This window comes from Erinaceus europaeus, chromosome 15 (genome assembly GCF_950295315.1).
Source record: "Erinaceus europaeus chromosome 15, mEriEur2.1, whole genome shotgun sequence".
NCBI lineage: Eukaryota > Metazoa > Chordata > Mammalia > Eulipotyphla > Erinaceidae > Erinaceus > Erinaceus europaeus.
Window position 1 is genome coordinate 23,314,323 of NC_080176.1, and position 24,275 is coordinate 23,338,597.

Below are 24,275 nucleotides of genomic sequence, written 5' to 3' on the forward strand. Positions count from 1 at the left end.
AGATGCAGCTGAACAGTATCAGCCTAAAGGCATTCTCAAAGGAGGCCTCAGGCACCCTCCTCTGCCACACCTGGAAGCCTTCAGACCATCTGCTGAGCTAGTGGGGGCAGGCAAGGGAGGCAGCTCAGCGAGCAAAGCCTTGTACATGTGAGGCCCTGGGTTCAAGCTCTGACACCACAAAAATATGTGAACAAAGCAGAGTGTAATGACTGTGCAAGAGGGCTTTCTGTCTAAGGCTCAGAGTCCAGCCCCACACCTCCAGAAGCCGGGGCCAAGCAGGGCTCCAGGAAATAACCGGGACAGGAGATAGTTCAGTGGGTAGAGTACAAGCCTTGCCTCCTCGCCTCGGAGGACTAAGGAAATGATACGGCACAGCCAGGAGTGTCTGGGAAGTCACTGAGCACACTAAGCGTTCAGAACCTCTCCCCATAAGCAGAGCCCTGCTCTCGGAGGGGCAGGATATGAGGGCCGAAGCCTGGGGAATCAAAGTTGGAAGTCTCTCAGGGCAATAGGCTAGACGGGAGCTACACATCCTACCTGCCCTCAGTGTCCCATGCTGTTTCCTAGGTCCGTCTCACACAACAGGGTCACCTGGTACGGGAAAGAGGCACATGGCTTGTGATAGTGGGAGGTGGTTAAGAGCTCGGTTCCCACCGGGCCATCTGGAGCGCAAGCTGAGGCTTCCTAGTGCCATTCTGGGCCGCAGGAGGATCCGGAGGTGGGCCTGGAGCCACATGTCCACACCAGCTCACCGCTCACACGCCAGGCAGCACTGTGCGCCAAATGGGGACGGCGGGAGGGCACCCGCCCAGCTCTCAAGAATTCAGTCCCGCCAGTCACGTGATTCAAGGGTTTATTAAGTCATACATGCAAAACAGACTGCTAACAGCATTAGCAAAAGATCAATGTAAAAACACTCCACAATTTGCATCTGTCAATTAGAAAAGGTCCACCGGCACTGGCCGCGGGCACCGGAAAAGCCGCCCGGAGGTGGAGGCGAAGAGCAGTATTAGTCAGGGACAGCGTCATCTGGCAAGACAGCGAGGTTAGAAGGCTCATTGATTCAGAATAGCTAAAATACTTTAAAAACTGTAAAGCTGCAACACGTGATTTTTACACCTAGTATTACACTGGGTAGCTAGAGCGCCCTGAGCTATGAGGTCGGGTGCGCTTCTCCCCGTGGAAAGGCAGCCTGGGGCATCACCCGAGCTCTCGCAGCACAGGACACACTGCTCGTTAGGAAGGGCCCGTCACATAGAAGAGCACTAACTGGGTTAGAACTACGTGGCCGACCAGCTGGGTGACCAGTTAGAAGCGTCCAACTTGGGTGGGTGGAGCGGCAAGGTAAGGAAAAGGGAAGAGGACGCTGCTGACCTGACCCCGGTCGGCCCTTGCGCAGCATCACTGTCACCGGGAGGGACGTCTGTATTCGGTTAACCGTTGGATGTGCGATGCAGTGCGAGTTAATCTCTCCAGATGCTGAGAATACTGTCTTCATCCCGACCACACCCCGCGGTAGCAGAAGGCAGGAGGGAGGGCTGCTCGGGGAAGAGTTCTGTCCAAATTCTCCGCAAAAGCAACTACACTCGATTTAAAAAGGAAAAAAAATTCTCACTATGAAACCAAAAATAAAAACTCCAGAGAGCAGAGCTGCTCTGCTCCGCCCGCGGTGGCCGTGCGTCAACATCTGGGGAGAACAGTGGCAACATCTGGGGAGAACAGAGTTCTGCTCTTACATCCAGTTAGGTGCCTGCAGTTTCTAGCTGCAGAAGCTTAAGAAAAAGGTCTTTTGACAGTTCAGTGCTTAGTGTTATTAGCACGACAATGCGATTTAGTTTACAAGGTCATTTGGCAACTCTGAAATGCGAGCAGGAATGGGGCTTTTGAAAAATAAGGCTTTAAGAAAGCGTGTCGTTTAGGGCTAAATTTTAATAGAATGTGAAAGTTTAGACTCTTACACTTTAAACAAAACCTGAAAATTACTGATTGGTTCAAAAATGGCTTCATGGAAAAACTAATCTGTAACAAAAACTTGGCATTGAGTGCAAGGGCTCCAGGCTCCGTTGAGCGGGTGGAGTAGCCCAGGCCCAGGCCGCACAGGAGTGGCTCACAGCAGCAGGCACTTCCTCTTCCTCTTCTTGACAGGCGGGGGGCAGAGCACCGCTCGGATCGCTTCGTCAAACACGGTCTTGAGGCCCCGCTGCGTGAGCGCAGAGCACTCCAGGTATTTTACGGCACCTGTCGGGAGACATGCGCCTCTGAGGAACCCTGCCCCATGCGGGCCGCCCTCCCCACGGCTGTTCCCCATGCAGGAGCCATCCCTACCGATCTCCTTGGCCATGGCCAGGCCCTGCGGGTAGGTGATGGGCGTCAGCTTCTTCTCCTTCAGCTTCTCGATCGTGTCTTTATCATCCCTCAGATCGAGCTTAGTGCCCACTAGGATGATGGGAGTGTTGGGACAATGGTGTCGCACCTCAGGATACCACTGGGTGTGAAGAAAGGGGGACAGTCACCACACACACACACACACACACACAAACACACACACACCCCCACCACTGTAGGACCAGGCCCCGGCCCACAACCTCCACTGCCTGTGGGTCTGTAAGAGTAAGTGTCAGAGACAGTGACAGGCCTGGCAGACCACCGACAACCAGAGCTGAACTGTGCTCTGGAAGATAAGGGGAAAAAGCAGAGGAAGAGGGGATTCCTGCAGTCCCTCCCCCTCCCTCCCCCATCACCACCACTGGTCAAACCGAGCAGGTTGTCTCCCAGGCAGACTCCCCACCCGTCCCTGCTCACTCACTCTCGCCCTAAAGTGTTCCGAGGACACAGAAGCCAACAGCCATGTTTGCTAGCACCCAAAGTGCTTCACTGCTTAGTGAGAAGCAGCACAGGACTCCGGGGCTGAAGACTTGCAAAGTCTGCCGCAAGTGGTATTACTGCACGACAGCCCACCTCAAAAGCAGAGCTGCCAACATCCACCTCAGTGACAGACAGTCCCTAAACACAGTGACGCTTCCTCCTGAGTGACAAGTGGTGAAGACGCACTTACCTTTGCCCGGACATTTTCAAACGATGCGGGACTCACAAGAGAGAAGCAGATCAAGAAAACGTCCTGTAAAAATGAAACGCAGAGACGCTCAGAAAATGGCCTTAACAGCCAATGCACCCGAGCACACAGGTGGCCCCGAGCAGAAGCGGCATGAGGTGGTCACGTGAGGAGGCCTGACTGGGGAGGGGACTTGGGGCTAGAAGCCCTCTGCCATAACTAAGCACTGCGGTGTGAGCCCACGGTCTGTCCCCAGCAGAGACGGGCTGTGTTGGTCCTCGTCTGCCAACCCAGGGACCTCTGGGACACCGCACGGGCTGCCGTCACTGAGTGCAGAAGAGACACCTGGCAAACCTCGCGGCTGGATATGACTAACACTGAGTAAAAGGCCAGACTCGGATATTTTTAGTGACAAACGCCCAGGGGCCTCTAGACTGCTGGGTCTCTAGACCGCTCCCCAGAAAAAGGCCTTAAGCGAGTCAGCGAGCTGCACACAGCTGCCAGCCGCACCGCACACCTGAGGGGACACCCATGCACAGCTTGTCCAGATCACCGGCGGCAGCAGTGGGGTGAGCTCAGCACATAGCTAGACACCCGGGGGCGGGAGAGGCCAGCGGCCGCTCAGTCCCAGGCAGGCTCAGGCCACAGGCTCCGGCTCAGGCCCCTGGAAGCTCCTGTTGTCAAGCGAGGCCACACCCTGACTGGGGGGGAAGGGGGGGAGCCGGGCCGAGGAGGCTGAAGGTTACATACGGCTAGTGGCTCGTCTCTGCCCCCGGAAGGCTTATCCTTACCGTGCGCGACCCCAACCTAGCAAGGCATGAGAACGCGGTTTGAGTTGAGTGACTTGAAAATAGGATGAGAAACAGACAACCGGGTAGTCCTCATCAGAATTCTGTCTTGGTCCTGCCTCCCCAGCTCTGGAAGAGGAGGGTGAGCCACAGGGGAGCCCACACCCAAGCCCCGCACAGGACCCAGAGTGACAGCATTTCTCTGTCTGTCTTCATCTCTTCTCACTCAGCGAGGCTCTCCCAGCTCCCCAGCTATCCAGGCGAACTCCTGCTGTTCTGAAGACTCCCCGGGCTCTGCCCAGGAACTAGATGCTCCGGGACCTCGAAGCACAGCTACCAGCCATGCCCCTGCTCCCACGAGAAGACACAGGCTCCTGGCCCCCCTGGCTGAACAAGGCTGCAATGAGGGCAGGGCACTCTCACCCAGACCCAGAGGGTAACCCCCCACCCCAGGCCCCAGGGTCCCCTCTCCCTGTACCCCCAAGCCCAAGGAGCTGGAAGGCAGAGGTGAGCTAGAAAGCAGAGGCATTTCTCTCCCAAGTGCAGGCAGAGGGAGGGACGGGCCGTGATGTGAACACAGCTGACAAGCAAGCCAAGCTGCCCTCCGCCCTGGCTGGGGGATGACCATGAGCCCCCTCCATCTCCCCTTCTCCCCAGGAGCTCTGCAAATCTCACCCCCCGCCCCCGCCGCCCACCATGGGACCCAGCTTCCTGCCAACATCCAGAGCAAACCCCACTTCCCCAGCCCTCAACCATCTGAAGAAAGAGCAGACCTCACCACAAAGGCGCAGGTGCCCCCTCACCTCCATGGGCTGAGCCCAGCCGGGCTCCCAATGGGTGTGGGCACTTTGGCACCTGCAGTTGCAGGCTGTGCCCACTGTGCTGCTTCTCAGTGCTGCCACCCCCACTCCACCCAAGACGGCCACGCCAACCTTACAAACTATACACGCCAGTGACTGATAAAAAAAGACAGAAGAGTCTTAATCCTGTTGGGCGATTCATCATAAAAACTGTGACTACAGGGGCCGGGCGGCGGCATACCTGGTTAAGCGCACACAGCTCTATGTGCAAGGACCTGCACAAGGGCTTGAGCCCTCCCGTCCCCCACCTGCAAGGGGATGCTTCACAAATGGTGAAGTAGGTCTGCAGGTGTCTGTCTTTCTACATCTGTCTCCTCCTCCCCTCTCAATTTAAACAGATGATTTAAGTGGATTCAACCCAACTACATGGAATCACCCTGCAGAGAACACCAGTATTAAATGGCCACAGGGATGCTGGGGAGATGGCATAATGGTTCTGCAAAATGACTTTAGTGCCCAAGACTCTGATGTCCCAGGTCCAATCCCCTGCACCACCAAAATCCAGAGCTTAGTCGTACTCTGGAGTAGTACTCTGGTATAAATGGCCACAGGGAAAGCTCCCGTGGGGCTGAACAGGAATGGAGGAGCCACGGGGTCCACAGCACCAACACCTGGAGTCCACGGCCCCCAAGTGCCAAGTCCAGAGCCCACTCTGGTGCACAGAAGTCGAGACAGGACACCAGGATGGGCATTCAGCCTGCCTGGCTGTGCCAATGTCCCCGCCACAGGGGCCCAGCAAGCAGGTCTGTGGGGGGGTGTCCTCTGCCCTCAGCACCTAGCCAGCCGCACTAGACCTGGCACAGCACTGAAGGTGTGGTGGAAGTCGCTCCCACCTCCAAGGGGATAGGGAGCTGACAGCCTGGCCCTGGAGGGACAGAGGCCCCGGGTCCAGGCCTCCCACCTGGGCACCGTCTCCTCAGCACTCAGCACAAACTTGCCAATTCACCTTTGACTTACTGAGTGACTCGCTCAGAGGAGGCCACACCCTGGACCCTTGAGTCACGGAGGTGAGTCTCCTTTCTCAGAAGTGATGCCACACCCTGGGGGGGGGGGGGCTGCCACTCTACCACCGGTGTTTGCAGACCCACTGGCAATCCAGATAAACACCCCCCACCCTACAGTGTCCTACATAGGTTCAGAATGAGTGCTGGCGAGTGGCTGACAGCTGAGTTGAACGAGCAGACGCTGCACTCAAGCCGCCTGCTTCACAGTCCAGCCTCTGGCTTCAGATCAGGGCACGGATTGACCTGCTATGGTGGCACTGGGGGCGGAACCTGTGCACTGTCTTTGTGTCTAGTTCTGGTGGCTTTCTCTCTTTTTTGCTGTTTACTTATTGGATAGAGACTGTCAGAAATCGAGAGGGAAGGGGGAGACAGGGAGACAGAAAGGCACCTAGAGCCCTGCTTCACCACTTGCATAGCTTTCCTGGGCCCCACCTGCAAGGGGGAAGCTTTGCAAATGCTGAAGCAGGGCTCCAGGTGTCTCTCTCTCCCTAGCACCCCCTTACCTCTCGATTTCTGGCTGTCGCTATCCAATTAATAAAGATAATTAAAAAGAGAGAAAGTTGCTTGCAAAGAGACTCTCCTGCCTTGAGGCTCCAAAGCCCCAGGTTCAATTCCCAGCACCACCATAAGCCAGAGTTGAGCAGTGCTCTGGGAAAAACAAAAATTAAGTAAATAAACGGGGGAAAGAAAATCAAACCCAAGTAGACTGGAAGCAATTCATTATTTTCACGGCTCCCCCAAGACAAAGTGCCAGGTAAGTTCCTGGGGTGTCTCCTGGCCCTGCCTCCCCACTGGAGCCCAAAAGGGAGAGAAACTTCTCTGGACACAGCTTGAGCGCCCCTTGGATTTATCCATAAACCGACAGAAGTATGGGGGGGGGGGTGCAGCTCTTGACAGAAGCTCATACTGCCATGTGCCCCTCTACCCCACCCGGGAACCAGCACAGTGCTCCTCCATGAGCCCCCAAGTCATCAACGAGTTTACTTTTGACACAAACAAAGGTGTATGGAGACAAGGAAAAACTATCAAACAGCTGCTTAAAGAAAATTGGCTTCCTGAGGGAGTAGAGAGCATAATGGTTATGCAAAGAGACTCTCAGGCCTGAGGCTCCAAAGTCTCAGGTTCAATCCCCTGCACCACCATAAGTCAGATCTGAGCAGGGCTCTGGTAAAGGGAAAAAAAAAAAAAAAAAAGAAAAAGGAACAAAAGAACACTGGCTTCCAGTCATCGCTGTCCAAATATCCAGATTCAAGCTAACAGATGCTTTACATGTCTGATACAGAGCACACATCCTGAAAATGCTGTTCCCATCTTCTGATGGTGCCTGTCTCACAGGACTGTCTAAAAAATAAAGGGTGCAGAAGAGCTCAGTCATGGCGCCAGGCTCCAGCTTCCATCTGAGACCACTTCATGCCAGAGCTGAGCTCTGACTTTTTTTTGCGTGAAATAGAAAATCCTTGAAAAGATGTGTTACTCAGTGAGAGGGCATCACTCGGGTCCATTCAGTGCTGCAGACTGAACTTGGGACCTGATGCCTGGAAGCCCAGCGCCTAATCCACCACACCATCTCCCATCGACAGATGTGTATCGATCTTTAAAAAAAGGAAGACTCCAGGGCTGGGGACAGCATAATGGCTCTGCAAAACAACTTACATGCTGAGACCCCAAAGGTCCCAGGCTCAATCCCCAGCCCCACTGTAAACCAGAGCTGAGCCATGCTCTGGGCTTTCTCTCAGTAGCTCTCCCAAAATGCACAATGCCATGTTTTCTAACTGGGTCACCCCACCTGCTCTGCTCTCCCTCACGACCAGGGTGGCGGTAAGTAAGCTACAGAGACGACGTGTAGACAGTTGTCCCGAGGACATGAACACAGCCGCGATCCTTACTGTTTGCGGGTAGGACAGGGGGCGCAACCTGTCGTAGTCTTCTTGGCCAGCCGTGTCCCACAGGCCCAGGTTCACTGGTTTTCCATCTACCATCACATTGGCAGAGTAGTTGTCAAAGCTGCAGAGGGAAAGACAAGGTTAGGCTCCCCGAGAAGGGGCTGCAGAGGAGCTGGGGGCAAGCACAGCCCCAACTACTCAGTGGGAGGGAAACCAAGGTGCGAGTGGAGGAAAAGGCCACAGCAGCTCAGGATAAGCGACGTAACCCAAACAAGGAGGTCGCTCTGTGCTCCTCTGGCACAGGCTGGAGTCAGGGTTTTCATCTGCAGGGGTGGGGGATGGTGCTGGCTATGCCACAGACTTCCATGCCTGGGGCCAGAGATTCAATCCCTGGCAGGCACTGAGTAAGACAGAACTCAGCAGTGCTCTGCTTTAAAAAAACTCAAAGTTGGGGGCCTGGTGGTGGCACACCCAGTTAAGCGCACACAGAACAAGCTCAAGGATTCACACAAAGATCCGGGTTAGAGTTCCCAGCTCTCCACCTGCGGGGGGGGGAGGCCTCACAGGTGTTAAAGTAGGTCTGCAGGTGTCTCTTTCTTTCCCTACCTCCCCATCTCTCTCAATTTCTCTGTCCTATCCAATAAAAATGAGAAATAGCCTCCAGGAGCAGTGGATTCTTAATGCAGGCACCAAACCCCAGCAATAACTCTGGAGGCAAGAAAAGAAAAAAAAAAACCTAAATTAAAAATTCCTCCCCAGGAATACAGGTCCATGAAAGATGATGAATGACATAGTGGGGGTTGTATTGTTAAATGGGATTTTAATAAAAAAAAATAATAAATAAATAAATAAATAGTAAAAAAAAAAAAATTCCTCCCCAGAACTGAAAGTGAATCTGAAAACCACCTGTTGAGTTTCCAGGCACAGATGACACCTGTCCTGAGTGCAGGGGCCTGTGGCCATGGTGCAGCAGAGACAGAGAGCAAACCTGGTCTCAGAAGCCAGCTCAGGCAGCGTTCTTGGAGAACAGGCCGGCAGGAGCCCGTGCACACTGGCTGCTTGCAGGAGGCCCGGCTGCGTGGCTGCATGACCTTGGGCAGCTGTTGAAAAGGAAAGCCCGCACTGGACAGTGCTGGGCTTCCAGGCTTATTCCTGAATGCATCTGCACGTGCTACTCTTCAAGACCAAGGCTGAGGGTTGCACCACAGCGTGAAAGCCAAGGACTAACCGAGATGTCAACGTGGACATTGGTAGGTCTACTGACCAAGTTAGCTGCATCTGGTGTTTGTGTTTTGTGGTTCTGCTTCCATTGGAAAAGGCCTCATTACTCAACAAATGCTATTGTGACCCCCTTATTCCATCTGAAAAAAGCAGTCAGATGTCTCTCATATCAGACAATAATATTAATAATAATAACAACAATAATGTTCTAGGGCGGGGAGAAAACATGATAGTTATATAAAGACACTCTCATGTCTGAGGCTCCAAGGTCCCAGGTTCTATCCCCTGTACCACCATAAACCAGAGCTGAGCAGGGTTCTGGTAAAAAAAAAAAAGGGGGGGGGGGTCAGGCAGTAGTGCAGTGGGTTAAGTGCACATGGCACAGATCGCAAGGACTGGTGTGAGGATCCCGGTTTGAGCCCCCAGCTCCCCACCTGCAGGGGAGTCGCTTTATAGTCGATGAAGCACATCAGCAGGTGTCTATCTCCCCCCGTGACTTTCCCTCCTCTCCATTTCTCTGTGTCCTATCTAACAACATCAACAGCAACAACAACTACAACAACAAAAAAGGGCAACAAAACGGAAAATAGATTTTTTTTTTTTAAAAAAGGGAGTCAGGCAGTAGCACAGCAGGTTAAGCGCAGGTGGCGCAAAGAGCAACAACTGGCGTAAGGATCCCAGTTTGAGCCCCCTGCTCCCCACCTGCAGGAGAGTTGCTTCACCTATGGTGAAGCAGGTCTGCAGGTGTCTATCTTTCTCTCCCCCTCTCCATTTCTCTCTGTCCCATCCAACAACGACGACAACAATAATAACTACAACAATAAAAAACAAGGGCAACAAAAAGAAATAAATAAACATTTAAAAAAAATGTTAAGCTTCTTTAAGGCAGCACACACCCTGACAGTGGTTGAAGACAATGAGCCAGGAATCACTATTTCTTACACACGAGAATTTTATCAGGAGGGAAATTTTCAGTTCCAAAAGCGAAGTGTTAACAGACAATGCACAGAAGACTAAAAGTGGACAGTAAACATCCAGAAATAAAAGTCCCCTCCCTGGAAACCCGAGATATAAGTGACAAACAGCTTTTCTCAGCAAGAGCGGAGGACACAGCTCCCCAGCAAGTGGCCTGTCTCTCAAGATGGGAAACAGCCAGGGCCAGGAGGCGGCGACCTGGTTGAGCACACACATCCCAGTGCGTAATGACCCAAGTTCAAGCCCCCAGTCCCCACCTGCAGTGGCGAAGCTTTGTAAGCAATGAAACAGGGCTCTGCCCTTGGTGACGGCCGGGGTGACAGCAGCAAGGCTGAGCATCCCGAAGCCTATGGGGCTGCGGCCAGCAGGGGTAGGCATCTCAGCAGTGATTCCACTCTGCCTACGGTCCGCCCCGCACCACACCCCTGCTCAAAGTCCTAACTCAGCAGCCTCGTGGGGTCAGTGAGCACTCCCCAAAGGAGGTCGATGAGGACGCGGTGAAGTCCGGGGCAGGGAGACAAGTAGGCAGGTAAGGAATTCCTCAGAGCACAATGCGGGTCAGGGGCTCGTCAGCCTCCACACACGCAGAACTGACTGGGCCCGATGGACCTGGAGACTTGACAGCAGACAGAACAGGACCAGGCGCTTCACAGCCCCGATTCCTCACTGCCCTCCCAGCAGGTATTTAGAGACAAACTCCAAGCTTATCCATGAAGCTGGGGCTGCAGACGGTGCCCCTCTGAAGCGCAGGTACTCACACGGTGGGGATGTACTCTCCGGGGAACGCATTGGTCGTGTAGCTGATCAGCAGGCATGTCTTACCTACCGCTCTGCAGACAGAAAGAGAGAGAGAGAGGTGTCAACACCAATATCCAACTTGCATTATTCTATTAAAGACTCAAGGGGTAGATCCAGCCATGTACACCAAAAGCTTAGCATCGAAGACAAGCCCCTTCTGTGGCTGGCTTCCCAGATGCTTTAAGGATGCTTTCAATCTTCTCACACAGGAGCAGAGCCTATCGCTTGAGACAGGCGGGGCCCGTGCAGGAAGGTCTGACCCTCCTCCACCAGGTAGCCCCCCCATTTAAAGAGAATCACCGACAGCACCCCTCAAAGCCCCAGTTCGGGCCAGCACACGGGTGGCCTCAGCACAGTCACCAAGGAATGAAAGGACAGAAGGACAAGACAAGCAGTTCTTGATGTGCATGCTAATGAGTGACAGGAGCCGCTTCCAAAACCACAGGCCCGTGGGCTGTGACTCTCCACTACCCCCATGCTGAACCCCCACGACTCCCAGTCAGGGACTGGCTGACCATAGTTCTTTTTTTTCAGGGTCATGTGTTTCCAGTCTCTGTACTCCACGTGAGTCAGACCACCCCTTGGTTGTCTCTCACCCCCTTCTGTATTTCACTAAGCAGAATTACAGCCCATTTCATCCATCTTGTTCCAAAGGACACAACAGTCTTTAACTTCTGAGTAGTACTCCACTGAGGATACATTCCATGTCTTCTTTGTTTCTCTGGTATTTGTTGGTTCTCTGCTTTGTTGATCTGTCTAAGTTTGAGAGTGGAGAAAGCTGCAGGTTCTTGGGAGCAGCTGGCTTGGAGCCTCAGCTCTGGGAGAGGCTGTGTGGCCCCAGGCAAGCCCGTGAGCTCAACTCGCACCTCGTGCTCCTCTCAGGACAGGGTGCCTACTTGGAAGCTTCTGTTTGGGCGGGGCCTGCAGCTGCTGTTACAGAGACCTGGCCCAGGGCACTTGGAGGCCTGAGGTCCTGAGTTTGATCCTTGGCATCACATGCAACAGAGACTGGAAACAGTGCTCCCATCTTTCTGTCTTGTGTGAGTTTATCATCTGTCATAAGCAAAATTTATCTTTAAGGAACAAAATAAACTGACTGGTCTTAGACAGAGGCAGAGCTGGCCAGGCCAGGGATGTGGAGGGGTCGAGGAGGCTGAGGTGCAGGGGTGCCGCAAGCGAGCCTTGCGCAGCAGCAGCAGGTCCCAAGCACTGATTACTGAAGTTACCGAAGATGCCCTCAAGGTTCTGGCTGGTCAAGAACCTGCATTTCCCGTGAGGCCCTGCTCCAATCTCCTTTCCATGTGCGAGAGAAGCAGCGCCATGGTAATGAATCCATCTTTTTTTTTTTTTAAGAATTTTTATTTATTTTATTTATTTATTCCCTTTTGTTGCACTTGTAGTTTTATTGTTGTAGTTATTATTGATGTTGTTGTTGTTGGATAGGACAGAGAGAAATGGAGAGAGGAGGGGAAGACAGAGAGGGGGAGAGAAAGACAGACACCTGCAGACCTGCTTCACCGCCTGTGAAGGGACCTGCCTGCAGGTGGGGAGCCAGGGGCTCGAACCGGGATCCTGACGCCGGTCCTTGAGCTTAGCGCCACCTGCGCTTAACCCGCTGCGCTACAGCCTGACTCCCTTTTTTAAAGAATTTATTAGGGTCAGGTGGTGGCGCACCTACCTGGTTGAGTGCACATGTTACAGTGCACAAGGACCCAGGTTTGAGCCCCCAGTCCCCACCTGCAGGAGGAAAGCTTTGCAAGCGGTGAGGCAGGTCTGCAGGTGTCTCTCTTTCTCTCTACTTCTCTATTTTCCCATACCTTCTCAGTTTCTGGTTCTCTATCCAATAAATAAAGATAAAAAATAGAAAAATAACATCTTAAAAAAAAAAAAGAATTATTTATTGGGAGTCAGGCGGTAGCACGGCAGGTTAAGCACAGGTGGCACAAAGCTCAACTGCCAGCGTAAGGATCCTGGTTCGAGCCCCTGACTCCCCACCTGCAGGGGCGTCACTTCACAGGTGGTGAAGCAGTCTGCAGGTGTCTATCTTTCTCTCCCCGTCTTCCCCTCCTCTCTCCATTTCTCTGTCCTATCCAACAATGACATCAATAACAATATTAGCCACAAAAGGGATTATAAATAAGTAAATATTTTTTAAAAGAATTTATTTGGGAGTCGGGCTGTAGCGCAGCGGGTTAAGCGCAGGTGGCACTAAGCACAAGGACCCGCATATGGATCCTGGTTCAAGCCCTGGCTCCCCACCTGCAGGGGTGTCGCTTCACAAGCGGTGAAACAGGTCTGCAGGTGTCTATCTTTCTCTCCCTCTCTCTGTCTTCCCCCTCCCCTCTCCATTTCTCTCTGTCCTATCCAACAACAATGACAACAATAATAACTACAACAATAAAACAACAAGGGCAACAAAAGGGAATAAATAAAAATAAATTTAAAAAAATATTTATAAAAAAATAATTTATTTATTATTTATTCATGAGAAAGATAAGCGAGAGAGAGAACCAGACATCACTCTGGTACAGGTCCTGCCGGGGATTGGACTCAGGGCCTCATGCTTCAGAGTCCAGTGCTTTATCCACTGTGCCACCTCCTGGACCCAACCTTATCTTAAATGCTCTAAAAGCTCGGTTCCTACAACTTCACACTTCAGGGGCCGAGTGGGGGTGCACATCACCATTCACAAGGACCCGGGTTTGAGCCCCCAGTCCCTACCTGTAGGGAGGAAGCTTCACAAGTGGTGAAGCAGGGCTGCAGGTGTTTCTCTCTCTCTAATCTCCCACCTTCCCTCTTGACTTCTGTCTCTGTCCAATAAATCTTTTTTTTTTTTTTAACTTCAATTTTGGTTTTTTGACGTTTATGAACTGCAAAGCAATTCAAGAGACTGGAAAATCTGATAGTGACCGGGGTTGTGTGTGTACCACTAGGGCTCTTGCAGGGATCCGAACTGTTATACTGCTCCTAGCACACACCCCCATAGACCATGAGACAGAGAGGAAGTGAGAGGGGAGGGAGAGGAGGGAAGGTGAGCCTGCCCAGCAATGCTTCACCACCTGTGCCTGGTACCCATATTAGTGCTGGGGGTTTGAGTCCAGGTGGGAGTCATCTCCCAGCTTGCCGGACTGATATTTTGTCAGCAACACTTACTTGCTTAATGGCAAATGCTAGAAGAAGAACTTGCTTAGTATCTATGTTCTGTAGAAAGCACTTTAAGGGGGCTGGATGGTTAAGTGCAAGGACCTGCTCAAGGATCCCTGCAGGGGGATTTGCTTCACAAGTGAAGCAGGTCTGCAGGTGTCTATCTTTCTCTCACCCTCTCTCCATTTCTCTCTGTCCTATCCAACAACAGCAACGACAACAACAAGGGCAACAAAAATGGGAAAAATGGCTTCCAGGAGCAGTGAATTCATAGTGCCGGCCCCAAGCCCCAGCGATGCTTCTGCCCAGAGCATAAGTGGGAGCAGCTTTGGCTGCTGCTGCTGCAAGTCTCTGGAAGTTACCATGTGCTCTGGAATTCCCAGTGTTTACTTAGTTGAACCTCTTTGCAAGATGTCATAATTCTTTAAAAAAGGGGGCGGTGCTGGGCGGTAGTGCAGCGGGTTAAGCACACATAGTGCAAAGCGCAAGGACCGGCTCAAGGATCTCTGAGCCCCCAGCTCCCCACTTACAAGGGGGTCACTTCACAAGCAGTGAAGCAGGTCTGCAAGTGTCTTTCTCTCCCTTTCTTTTTTTTTCACTTTTGATAGAAATTTAATTATTTGTTTCTTTAAAAATCTAAAATGTACCTTAGCCCAGAAAACAACTTCCAAAGATTTTTCTCTGCGCGCAGCGGTAAACTCTTGCTCCCCCTTTCTGTCTTCCCCTCCTCTCTCCATTTCTTTTTTATTTTTATTTTTTTGTTCGTTTGTTTTGCTTATTTTTTAAAATTTCTTTATTGGGGAATTAATGTTTTACATTCAACAGTAAATACAATAGTTTGTACATGCATAACATTTCCCAGTTTTCCATGTAACAATACAACCCCCACTAGGTCCTCTGTCATCCTTCTTGGATCTGTATTCTCCCCACCCACCCACCCTCCTCTCTCCATTTCTCTCTGTCCTCTCTAACAACAACAACAACAAGGACAAACAACAAGGGCAACAGAAGGGGGGAAAAAAAAAGTCTAGCAAAAGTCACATGCATGTATTTTTTTAAATCTAGCCAAGATGCAACTCAGTGGTGAGGTGATAGGCCTCCAGGAGCAGTGGATTCACAGTGCAGGCACCAAGCCCCAAAATAACCCTGGAGGCAAAAAAAAGAAAAAAGACCAGACTTCTCCCCTAGAATTGTCCAGCCAGATAAAGCCCAGATGGGACCCCAAGACAGCAGAATGGGGGGGAGACAGCACAGTGGTTCTGCAAGACTTGAATGCCTGAGGCTGCTCAGGGTCAACCCCTGGACCACCAGGGCTCTCTGGCAGGTGGGCAAGCGGACGGACACATGGATGTATGGACAGACGGACACACACACACACACACACCCCATCAGTGGAACGTGAGCTCGGAAGTGCCAGGTGTGCTTGTACTCACTCAAGTTTCACTCCACAGTAGGATGGGGGGTGGGAAACGTGCCACTCAGGGGTCACCCAGCCTGCTGGCATCGGCGCCCAGCCCTCAGTAAGCCGGGTTTCTGTGGAAAGCTTCTCAAACTCAGGTTGTGTCCCAGCCTGAGGCAGCTTTCACTCCCAAGACCCTAGAAGCCGGCAGGTCCCACCCTGGGCTACCCAACGCCCCACTCCCCTTTGGCGTGGACCCTCTGCCACCCTCTGCATCACGAGGTCCCGGCACCACCCTGCGAGGACAACATCTATGGCACGCAGCAAGTGCTGGGAAACTGCCCTCGGACTACACGCGCCAAGTCAGAGGACACACCCGCGGGGAACTCTGATGCGAGAGGAAAAAAGCAGAAGTGCAGAAAGGACTGGCGCCGAACAGGCAGGTTACTCGGGCTGGGCCCCAGCGCAGAGCCGCCCAAGCAGAGCCTGCACAGCGGCCAGCACCTGAGTCAACAGGCACGGCCACTGACCCCCCCCCCCAGCCCCGCTGCGGAGCACACAGACCTCACTTTACACCCAAAGCTCCTGGTGCAGGGGAGACAGAGACCTGAGGCTCCCGGGTCCCAAGGTCCGAGCTCCCAGGGTGTGCCACCTGGGCCAGCTGGGGCTGAGCCCGGATGGCACACTCACAGGCTGCCTCCACTAACTCAGGTGCAGCAGAGGACAGCACTGTGGCAGTCACCTCTCCCACGGCTGGGCAGGCCCCAGGGAACCAGAGCCAAAGCAGAGGCATTCACAACTATCAGAGAGTGAGCCCAGTGCCAGCCACTAGGGGCAGGGTGCTTAACAAGCTTAAGTGCCAGTCACCCCGGGGCAGGGTCTAGGGCTCCTTCTCCCCGATGCTGCATGCAGCTTCTTTTTTTTTTAAAGATGTTATTTATTTTATTAATGAGAAATAAAGGAGAGAAAGAGCCAGACATCATTCTGGTACATGTATTGCCGGGCCTTGAACTCAAGACCTCATGCTTGAGAGTCTAGTTCCTTAACCACTGCGCCACATCCTGGACCACGAGCTTCTTTTAAAAAAAATTTTTTTATTTATTTATTTTCCCTTTTGTTGCCCTTGTTTTTTATTGTTGTTGTAGTTATTGTTATTATTAACATCATCATTGTTAGGACAGAGAGAAATGGAGAGAGGAGGGGAAGACAGAGAGGGGGAGAGAAAGATAGACACCTGCAGACCTGCTTCACCGCCTGTGAAGCTACTCCCCTGCAGGTTGGGAGCCGGGAGGTTCAAACTGGGATCCTTACACCGGTCCTTGCGCTTTGCGCCACCTGCGCTACCGCCCAACTCCCTGCACACAGCTTAAGAAATGGGAGGTGGTCCGGGAGGTGGTGCAGTGGTAAAGTTTTGGACTCTCAAGCATGAGGTCCCTAGCTCGATCCCCGGCAGCACATGTGCCAGAGTGATATCTGGTTCTTTCTCTCTCCTATCTTTCTCATAAGTAAATAAACTATTAAAAAAAAAAAAAAAAAGACAGAAATGGGAGGCACAGGCCTGGTGGTTGTGTACCCGGTTAAGCTCACATGCTACAGTGCGCAAGGACCTGGGTTCGAGTCCCCAGTCCCTACCTACAGGGGGGAAGCTTCACAAGTGGTGCAGCAGGGCTGCAGGTGTTTCTCTGTCTCTCTCCCTCTCAGTCTCCCCCTCTCCTCTCAATTTGTTTCCATGCAGTAACAAATATATTGAAAAAAAGAAACAGAAGAAGATACCTCTCACTTCCACCACCCGTGTCAGATACAGTAGCAACACAACACTAAAGTGGGGGGCCACACACATCCCAACATCCCCAAGGGCCCGGGCTCGAGCCCCCAGCACCCAAGGAACTCCGCAATGAGAACCTCCCAGGGTGGAGCATCGCTGTGGACTCTCTCCCTGTGTCTGCAGAGAGCAAAAAGGAAGGACCAAAAAACCCAGGCCACACCCATGCGCTCAGGTCAAAAGTGTCCCTGAGGGCTGTGCAGAAGCCCTGCCTCGGGCTCTGTGCGCCAAGGTCCCAGCAGCCACGTCAGAGCTCTGGCCCTTCACCTCACCGCTGATTACAAAACAAAAAGCGCTCCTCAGCCAGACCCTTCCGTGCGTGTGGGGAAGCAGCCGCAGTAGGGACAGTGCTGGCAGAGGCACCTGCTGCAGTACCCGCCTGCCCAGCCAGGAGAGGGAGGTGCTGGACACGGGTCAGGAGAAGGACCCAGAGGGTGGCCCGCCACGCAGGTGTCTGACGCGTCTCAATGCCAACAAGTGCCCCCAAATCGCCGGCCAGTGCTTAAGTCCCTCTGTGTAAGTTCAAAAATAGTTGCTGAAGTTGGATACCAAGTTACCACAACTTTACAGAAACTATCAGGGGCCAGGTGGTGGCGCACCTGGCTGAGTGCTGGTGTTAGCATGGACAAGGACAAGTCCTTGTCCTTGGAGCCCCGGTCTCCGCCTGCAGGGGGAAGCTTCAGGAGCCGTGAAGCAGGGCTGCAGGTGTCTCTCTCCCTCTGTCTCTCCCTTCCTTTTCAATTTTCTGTCCTGTCAAATACAGTTTAAAAAAACATTTTAAAATAAATGGTGTACTGCACCAAAGTAAAAGACTCTGGGGTGGGGGAGGTTCAGGTCCTGGAACAGGATGGTGGAGGACGAGCTAGTGGGGACTGAATTGTCATGTGGAGACCGGGAAATGTCACCCACGTATGAATTACTCTATTTACTGTCGACTGTAAACCATTAATCAATCCCCCAATAGAGAAATAAAAATCAAAAAGCAGTTACAGATGCTTAACTGACTCAGCACGTTCAGCTCTGAAGGGAAACTCAGGTGATTTAATGTTGCGGGGACACCATGTGCACGTCCACTCTCCTACAAAAGGCCCAGAACTTCCCTGGGGGCTCCAAAGGCCCCGGGTTCAGCCCCAGCTTCCCAGTAAGCCCCAGCCCAACAAGGCTCTGTGGGAAGGGAGAGGAGAACTTCGCTTCGTGGGAGGCGCCTAGTTTCCATTAGCTTCAGGGGAAAGCTCCTCCCGTCCACCAGCCCGCCTTCAGCCCTGCTTCCTCTCCAGGGCTCGGAGCAGGAGGTGGCCGGCTGGGGCTCAGCCCTGGACACCTGGGCGAGGAAGGGCGCTGGGGGGCTCGGGTCCAGGAGCCCGCAGCGGGCGGGGGCTCAGAGACAGTCTACACCCAGCCAGCAGACGCTCGCTGTGCACCCTTATCCCCCGACTGAAACCTTTCAACAATTTTAAGTCACAGAAGCCCAAACAAAAAATAAATGTCCTTCACGGAGAAGCAATTCCAGAAGCCAGACCCCTCCTCTCAGCTCCCTATAAGCAACTGTGGCCAGGCCCCCAAGGGGAGGGGGGAAGGGGGAGGGGGAGAGGGAGAGGGAGGGGGAGAGGTAAGGGAGGGGGAGCTTGCTCCGGGTGCGGACCAGTGGGAACCAGGCACCAGGCGGACCTGCTTGTCACCCCTGACGCAGCTGCGGGAGTCAAGCCCCCCGTGAGAGAGAGAGGGCACCAGCTAGGGGGCCGGCTGGGCACCCCACACCCGGCACAAGCTGGGCACCCTGGGAGGCTAACAGTCCGCGGGAGGCCCGCCACGCGCCGCGCTTCAGACGCAGGTGCCACCCCGCCACCCGCCGTGGCAGGCGCCGGCTGACACTGTCGGCTCCTCCTCCCCGCCTGGCCTGCTGAGACCCGGGCAGTTTCTCCTCCAGAGAACCAGAGACAGAGACAGAGACAGAGACAACCAGAACCAGAAACGGAGAGAGACAGAGATATCCAGACAGAAACAGAGAAAGCCAGAAAAGATGGGCACAACCAGAATCAGAGAAACAGTGACAGCGAAACAGAAAGGACAGAGACAGAGAGAACAGTGAGAGCAGTGAGGCAGAGACAGTGAGAGAACAGAGACAGTGAGAGGACAGAACAGCGAGTCCGTGAGGAGAGAACAGTGAGACAGTGCAGAGTGAACAGAGACAGAGACTGAGAGGGCAGAACAGCGAGACAGAGAAAACAGAGACAATGAGAGAACAGTGAGAGACAGTGAGAACAGTGAGACAGAGTGAGTGAACAGAGAGACAGAGACAGTGGGAGAGAGAACAGAGACAGAGAACGTGAGAGATAACAAGAGACAGAGACTGAGGACAGAACAGTGAGACAGAACAGAGACAGAGGCAGCGTGAGAAAACAGAGACAGAACAGTGAGACAGAGAACAAAGAGACAGAGAGACGGAGAGACGCCAGGGGCGCCCGGGGATCCCGGGAAGGCAGGGCGGGGCGGTCAGGGCAGTATTATTATGCCCATTATTGTTGCCATCGCCGTCGCCGCCGCCCCAGCGCAGAAACGGGGGTGCCGGGGTGGAGCCGGCCCACTCAGGGCAGGCGGGAGAAGGAGAAGCCCGCCCGCCGCCCGGCCCGCCCGGCCCGGCCACCCGCCCCACGCGAGCCCGCGGCTTCGGCGCGGCCTAGGCCCCGCTCGGCACTCACCCGTCGCCCACCACCACACACTTGATGGCCTGCATCGGGCCGCTCGGGGTCGCGCCGGCAGCCGGGCGCGGGGCCGGGGACGGGGCCGGGGCCGGGGTCTGGGACGGGGCGCGGGGAGCCGGGGCCGCTGTCCACGACGCCTCGCCCTGCCTCGGCCGACGCGAAGCCGGAGCCCAGCGGCGGCCACCACCCAGGGCTGAGGAGAACTGCGGAGAAACAGGAAATGGCCGCTCCACTCACATCCGGCCGCCCCTCCACCCCCGCACGCGTGCGCGCGCGCGGCGCTCCCAGGCTCAGGGCGGGGTTTGGGGGGGGGGGGAAGCACGACTTCGGGAACGCTCGCGCGCGCTCGGCAACTCTCGGGAGCGCTCGGGAACCTTCGGCCGCGCTCGGCTCCGGCTGAGGGCGCGCCGGCCGCCATCTTGGTGTTCCTCTATGGCGCCGGGGCCGGGTTCCCCAAGGGATGTGCCCTGGGCCTTGGCGCCATCCTCCTGCGTCCCCACCAGCTCCTTGTCGTCTGTCATTCTCCACCTGCTCATCGTAGCTTACGTATTGACGTGAACCTGCTTGAAAAGCTGAACCCTGAAATTAGTTTTTTAACCCGACCACAAAATAATAATAATTATTATTTAATTTTTCCCCAGAGCCCTGCTCAGCTCTGGCTCATGATGGTGCTGGGGATTGAACCTGGGACTTTGGAGGCTCAGGCATGAGAGTCTCTGCATCACCATTATGCTATCTGCCCCTGATCCCAATTTTTTTATTTCTTTTTTTATTTCTTTATCGGGGAATTAATGTTTTACATTCAACAGTAAATACAATAGTTTGTACATGCATAACATTCCTCAGTTTCCCATATAACAACACAACCCCCACTATGTTATCTATCATCCTTCATGGACCTGTATTCTCACCACCCACCCACCCCAGAGTCTTACTTTGGTGCAATATGCCAAATCCATTTCAGGTTCTACTTGTGTTTTCTTTTCTGATCTTGTTTTTCAACTTCTGCCTGAGAGTGAGATCATCCCATATTCATTCTTCTGTTTCTGACTTATTTCACTCAACATGAATTTTTCAAAGTCCATCCAAGATCGGCTGAAAACGGTGAAGTCACCATTTTTTACAGCTGAGTAGTATTCCATTGTGTATATAGACCACAACTTGCTCAGCCACTCATCTGTTGTTGGACACCTGGGTTGCTTCCAGGTTTTGGCTTTTAATATCTTTATTGAGGAATTGTTTTACATTGGACAGTAAATACAATAGTTTGTACATGCGTAACATTTCCCAGTTTTCCATATAACAATACAACCCCCACTAGGTCCTCTGTTATCATTCTTGGACCTGTATTCTCCCCCACGCCCCATCCACCCCAGAGTCTTTTACTTTGGTGCAATACGCCATCAAAAATTATTTTTAAAAAATCACATCTAGGGGCATAATGGTTCTGCAAAGAGGCTCTCATGCCTGAGGCTCCAAAGTCCCAAGTTCAATCCCTCGCACCACCATAATCACATCTAGGGCTAGGGAAGTAGCAAAGTGGTTATACAAAAAAATAAAAAATGAAAGTCCCAGGTTCAGACCTCAACATCACTATAAGCCAGAGATGACTAGTGTTATGGTTAAAAACAACAACAAACAAAACCTAATAATAAATTTGTACAAGAGTTAAAAAGGAAGTTAAAAAGAAAAAAAAAGGAAAAAAGGGAGGCAGGCCTTGGCACTTAACCTGGTTAAGCACTCACATTACAGTGCCCAAGGAGCCAGGTTCAAGCTCCTGTTCTCCACCTGTAGGGGGAAAGCTTCAGGAGTGGTGGAGCAGGGCTGCAGGTGTCTCTGTTGTTCTCTATCTCCACCTCCCCTTCTCAATGCCTATCTAGGAAGGAAGGAAGGAAGGAAGGAAGGAAGGAAGGAAGGGAGGGAGGGGTCACTTCTAACTTACCACTTTTTTAAAAAATATTTATTCCCTTTTTGTTGCCCTTGTTTTATTGTTGTTGATGTTGTTGCTGTTGGATACGACTGAGAGAAATGGAGAGAGGATGGGAAGACAGAGGGGGAGAGAAAGACAACTGCAGACCTGCTTAACTGCCTGTAAAGTGACGTCCCTGCAGGTGGGGAGCCGGGGGCTCGAACTGGGATCCTTACACCAGTCCTTGTGCTTTGAGCCACCCTGGGCTTAACCCGCTACTAACTTACCACTTTTAAGAGAAATGGTAACTGCTAGCGAGCATAAATCAAACCACCATCCACTGTAAGGAAGCAAAGATGTTTATTGACGAATTGCAATCCGGGCCGAGATGGTGACTGGTGTTAGTCTACCAAGCTCGGCCCCGAACAGGGCTCAAACCATACAATTTATAGGAATTCAGACTACACTCAGGGAGGGGGAGCACATCACCTTATCAACCTACATCCAATAACAGGCTATAGCAAACACAAGATCCAATCATTTCAAACTTAGCAAAAGCATGATCCATTCAAAGCAAAGCGCGGGCTAGTTTCAAATATAGTAAGATCACACAACCAATAGAATTCAACCAGGCAGGGTCGCCACATCCTCCTGCCATCGGCTATGACCACCCATCTGGTAGGCAGCATACCACAAAGTCTGTTCAAAGGTCCTGATAAGGCTTGTCCCCATGTAGGGTCCTTCGAACAATGGGTGGCCTTCACTGATAAGGTCCTGATAAGGCTTGTCCTCAGGCAGGGTCCTTTGAACAATGGGTGGCCTTAACTGATTAGGTCCTGCTTATTCAAGGGGGAAGGGGCAAGGAATTTTACACCTCATACTACAAGCAACTCATACTAAAAGCACTTAACAAACAACTGCATAAAAAGGGAATTTCAAGGCTACTGCCTTTTACAGTAACAGTTCAGCCAAACATGCATTGAACATTCTCCGGTGTTTGACATGTTTTAATATTCTTTTTTTTTTTTTGCCTCCAGGGTTATTGCTGGAGCTCAGTGCCTGCACTATGAATCTACTGCTCCTGGAGGCCTTTTTTTTTCCCCTTTTGTTGCCCTTGTTGTAGTCTTGTGGTTATTGTTGTTGTTGATGTCGTTCATTGTTGGATAGGACAGAGAGAAATAGAGAGAGGAGGGGAAGACAGAGAGGGGGAGAGAAAGATAGACACCTGCAGACCTGCTTCACCTCCTGTGAAGTGACTCCTCCCTTACAGGTGGGAAGCCCGGGGCTCAAACCGGGATCCTTATGCCGGTCCTTGCGCTTTGTACCAACTGTGCTTAACCTTCCGTGCTACCGCACAACTCCCTGTACTGAGTTTTTAAATAATGAAGTATTGATTACAGCAAAATAACTCAACAAATTTCATCAGAGAACAGCTGGGATTTCTGGTAAAGGTAAAAAAAAAAAAGCCATTATCTGAAGGTTGGAGATTACATGTCAGCAATGGAAGCTGGAAGGGAGGGAGAAAAGGACTCATGTAGAAACACAGCACTGAGGTAGGGAAGATAGCTCAATGGTTATGTAAAGAGATTTTCCTGCCTGAGGCTCCAAGGTCTCAGGTTCAATACCTCACACCACCATAAGCCAGACTTGAGCATTGCTCTAGTGTAATAAATAAATAAATAAATAACAGCACTGCCTTTGCAATCATCAGAGGCTTAAAAAGCAGGGAAGGGGGAGTCCAGTGGTGGCACAGCAGGTTAAGCGCACGTGGCGCGAAGCCTAAGTATCCTGGTTCGAGCCTCCCCACCTCTGGCTCCCCACCTGCAGGGGAGTCACTTCACAAGCGGTGAAGCAGGTCTGCAGGTGTCTCTCTTTCTCTCCCCCTCTTTGTCTTCCCCTCCTCTCTCCATTGCTCTCTGTCCTATCCAACAACAACAACAATAATAATAACAAAAAACAGGGAGGGGAGGGAGACTGCTGTTTAGAGCTGAAGCAACTTTTTAGGGGAACTTCAGGGATACTAGCTTCTTCTTCTAGCGTTTGTGGGATACTAGCTAAGAATTTGGAAACAGTACCCTTGAGGCAGCTGGAGAACAAACCAAACTCACAAGTGTTCTGCTGCCATAGAGAGCCTGGTGATCGAGGTCAGACGGCTCTGCAGCTGGAAAAGGGACTGACTGTGACCTCACAGCAGAGTTTCCTGCAGGAAGGGGTCTGGGAAGAGAGGCTCTGGGCCCTCCTCCCCGCAGCCATGGGCCATGTTTAAGGACTATCAGGCAATCACAGTTCTGCATCATGTCTCCTGTCCACCCATAACTCAAAGCAGAACCCAGCACCAAATACAGACCAATAACAGAGACAAAAGCAGACGGGCCTACCTAGGGAAAGCTCCAAGCTGGGAAATCAAGATGGACAGGCAGTTAGTGAGTCAAATCGAGAGGAAAATTTGTCTAAGAGTTACATGGTCATGAAATTTGAAGAACTACAAAACTGTCGATTTAATATGGAGAAATGGATTAAGAAAGAAATCCAGGGGCCGGGCAGTGGCACGCCAGGTTAAACGCACATAGTGCAGAGCAGAGCACAAGGAGACCCTCACAAGGACCTGGTTTAACCAGCTGTGTTACTGCGTGACCCCCCCACCACCACATTTTTGTTTCCGTTTAAGATTTCTCTCTTTTTTAATTTTATTAATTTTTTAAGAATTTATTTATTCAT

The 24,275-nt window shown here is 52.3% G+C and overlaps 1 protein-coding gene across 2 annotated transcripts; it reads right to left on the reverse strand.

The window, feature by feature from the left end:
* Positions 1-836: 836 nt before the first annotated feature.
* On the reverse strand, positions 837-19,900 carry RAC1 (Rac family small GTPase 1). 2 transcript variants are annotated; one of them, XM_060173295.1, is made up of 7 exons: positions 19,646-19,900; positions 10,542-10,613; positions 7,591-7,708; positions 3,803-3,859; positions 3,056-3,118; positions 2,326-2,485; positions 837-2,238 (listed from the first exon to the last, which is right to left on the reverse strand). In XM_060173295.1, the coding sequence occupies exons 1-7, from the start codon at positions 19,678-19,680 to the stop codon at positions 2,108-2,110; spliced, it is 636 nt and encodes a 211-aa protein (XP_060029278.1). In that variant the 5' UTR covers positions 19,681-19,900; the 3' UTR covers positions 837-2,107. The 2 variants fall into 2 exon arrangements, with proteins under 2 accessions (XP_060029278.1, XP_060029279.1); XM_060173296.1 differs by lacking the exon at positions 3,803-3,859 and having other exon boundaries at positions 19,646-19,898.
* Positions 19,901-24,275: the final 4,375 nt, after the last annotated feature.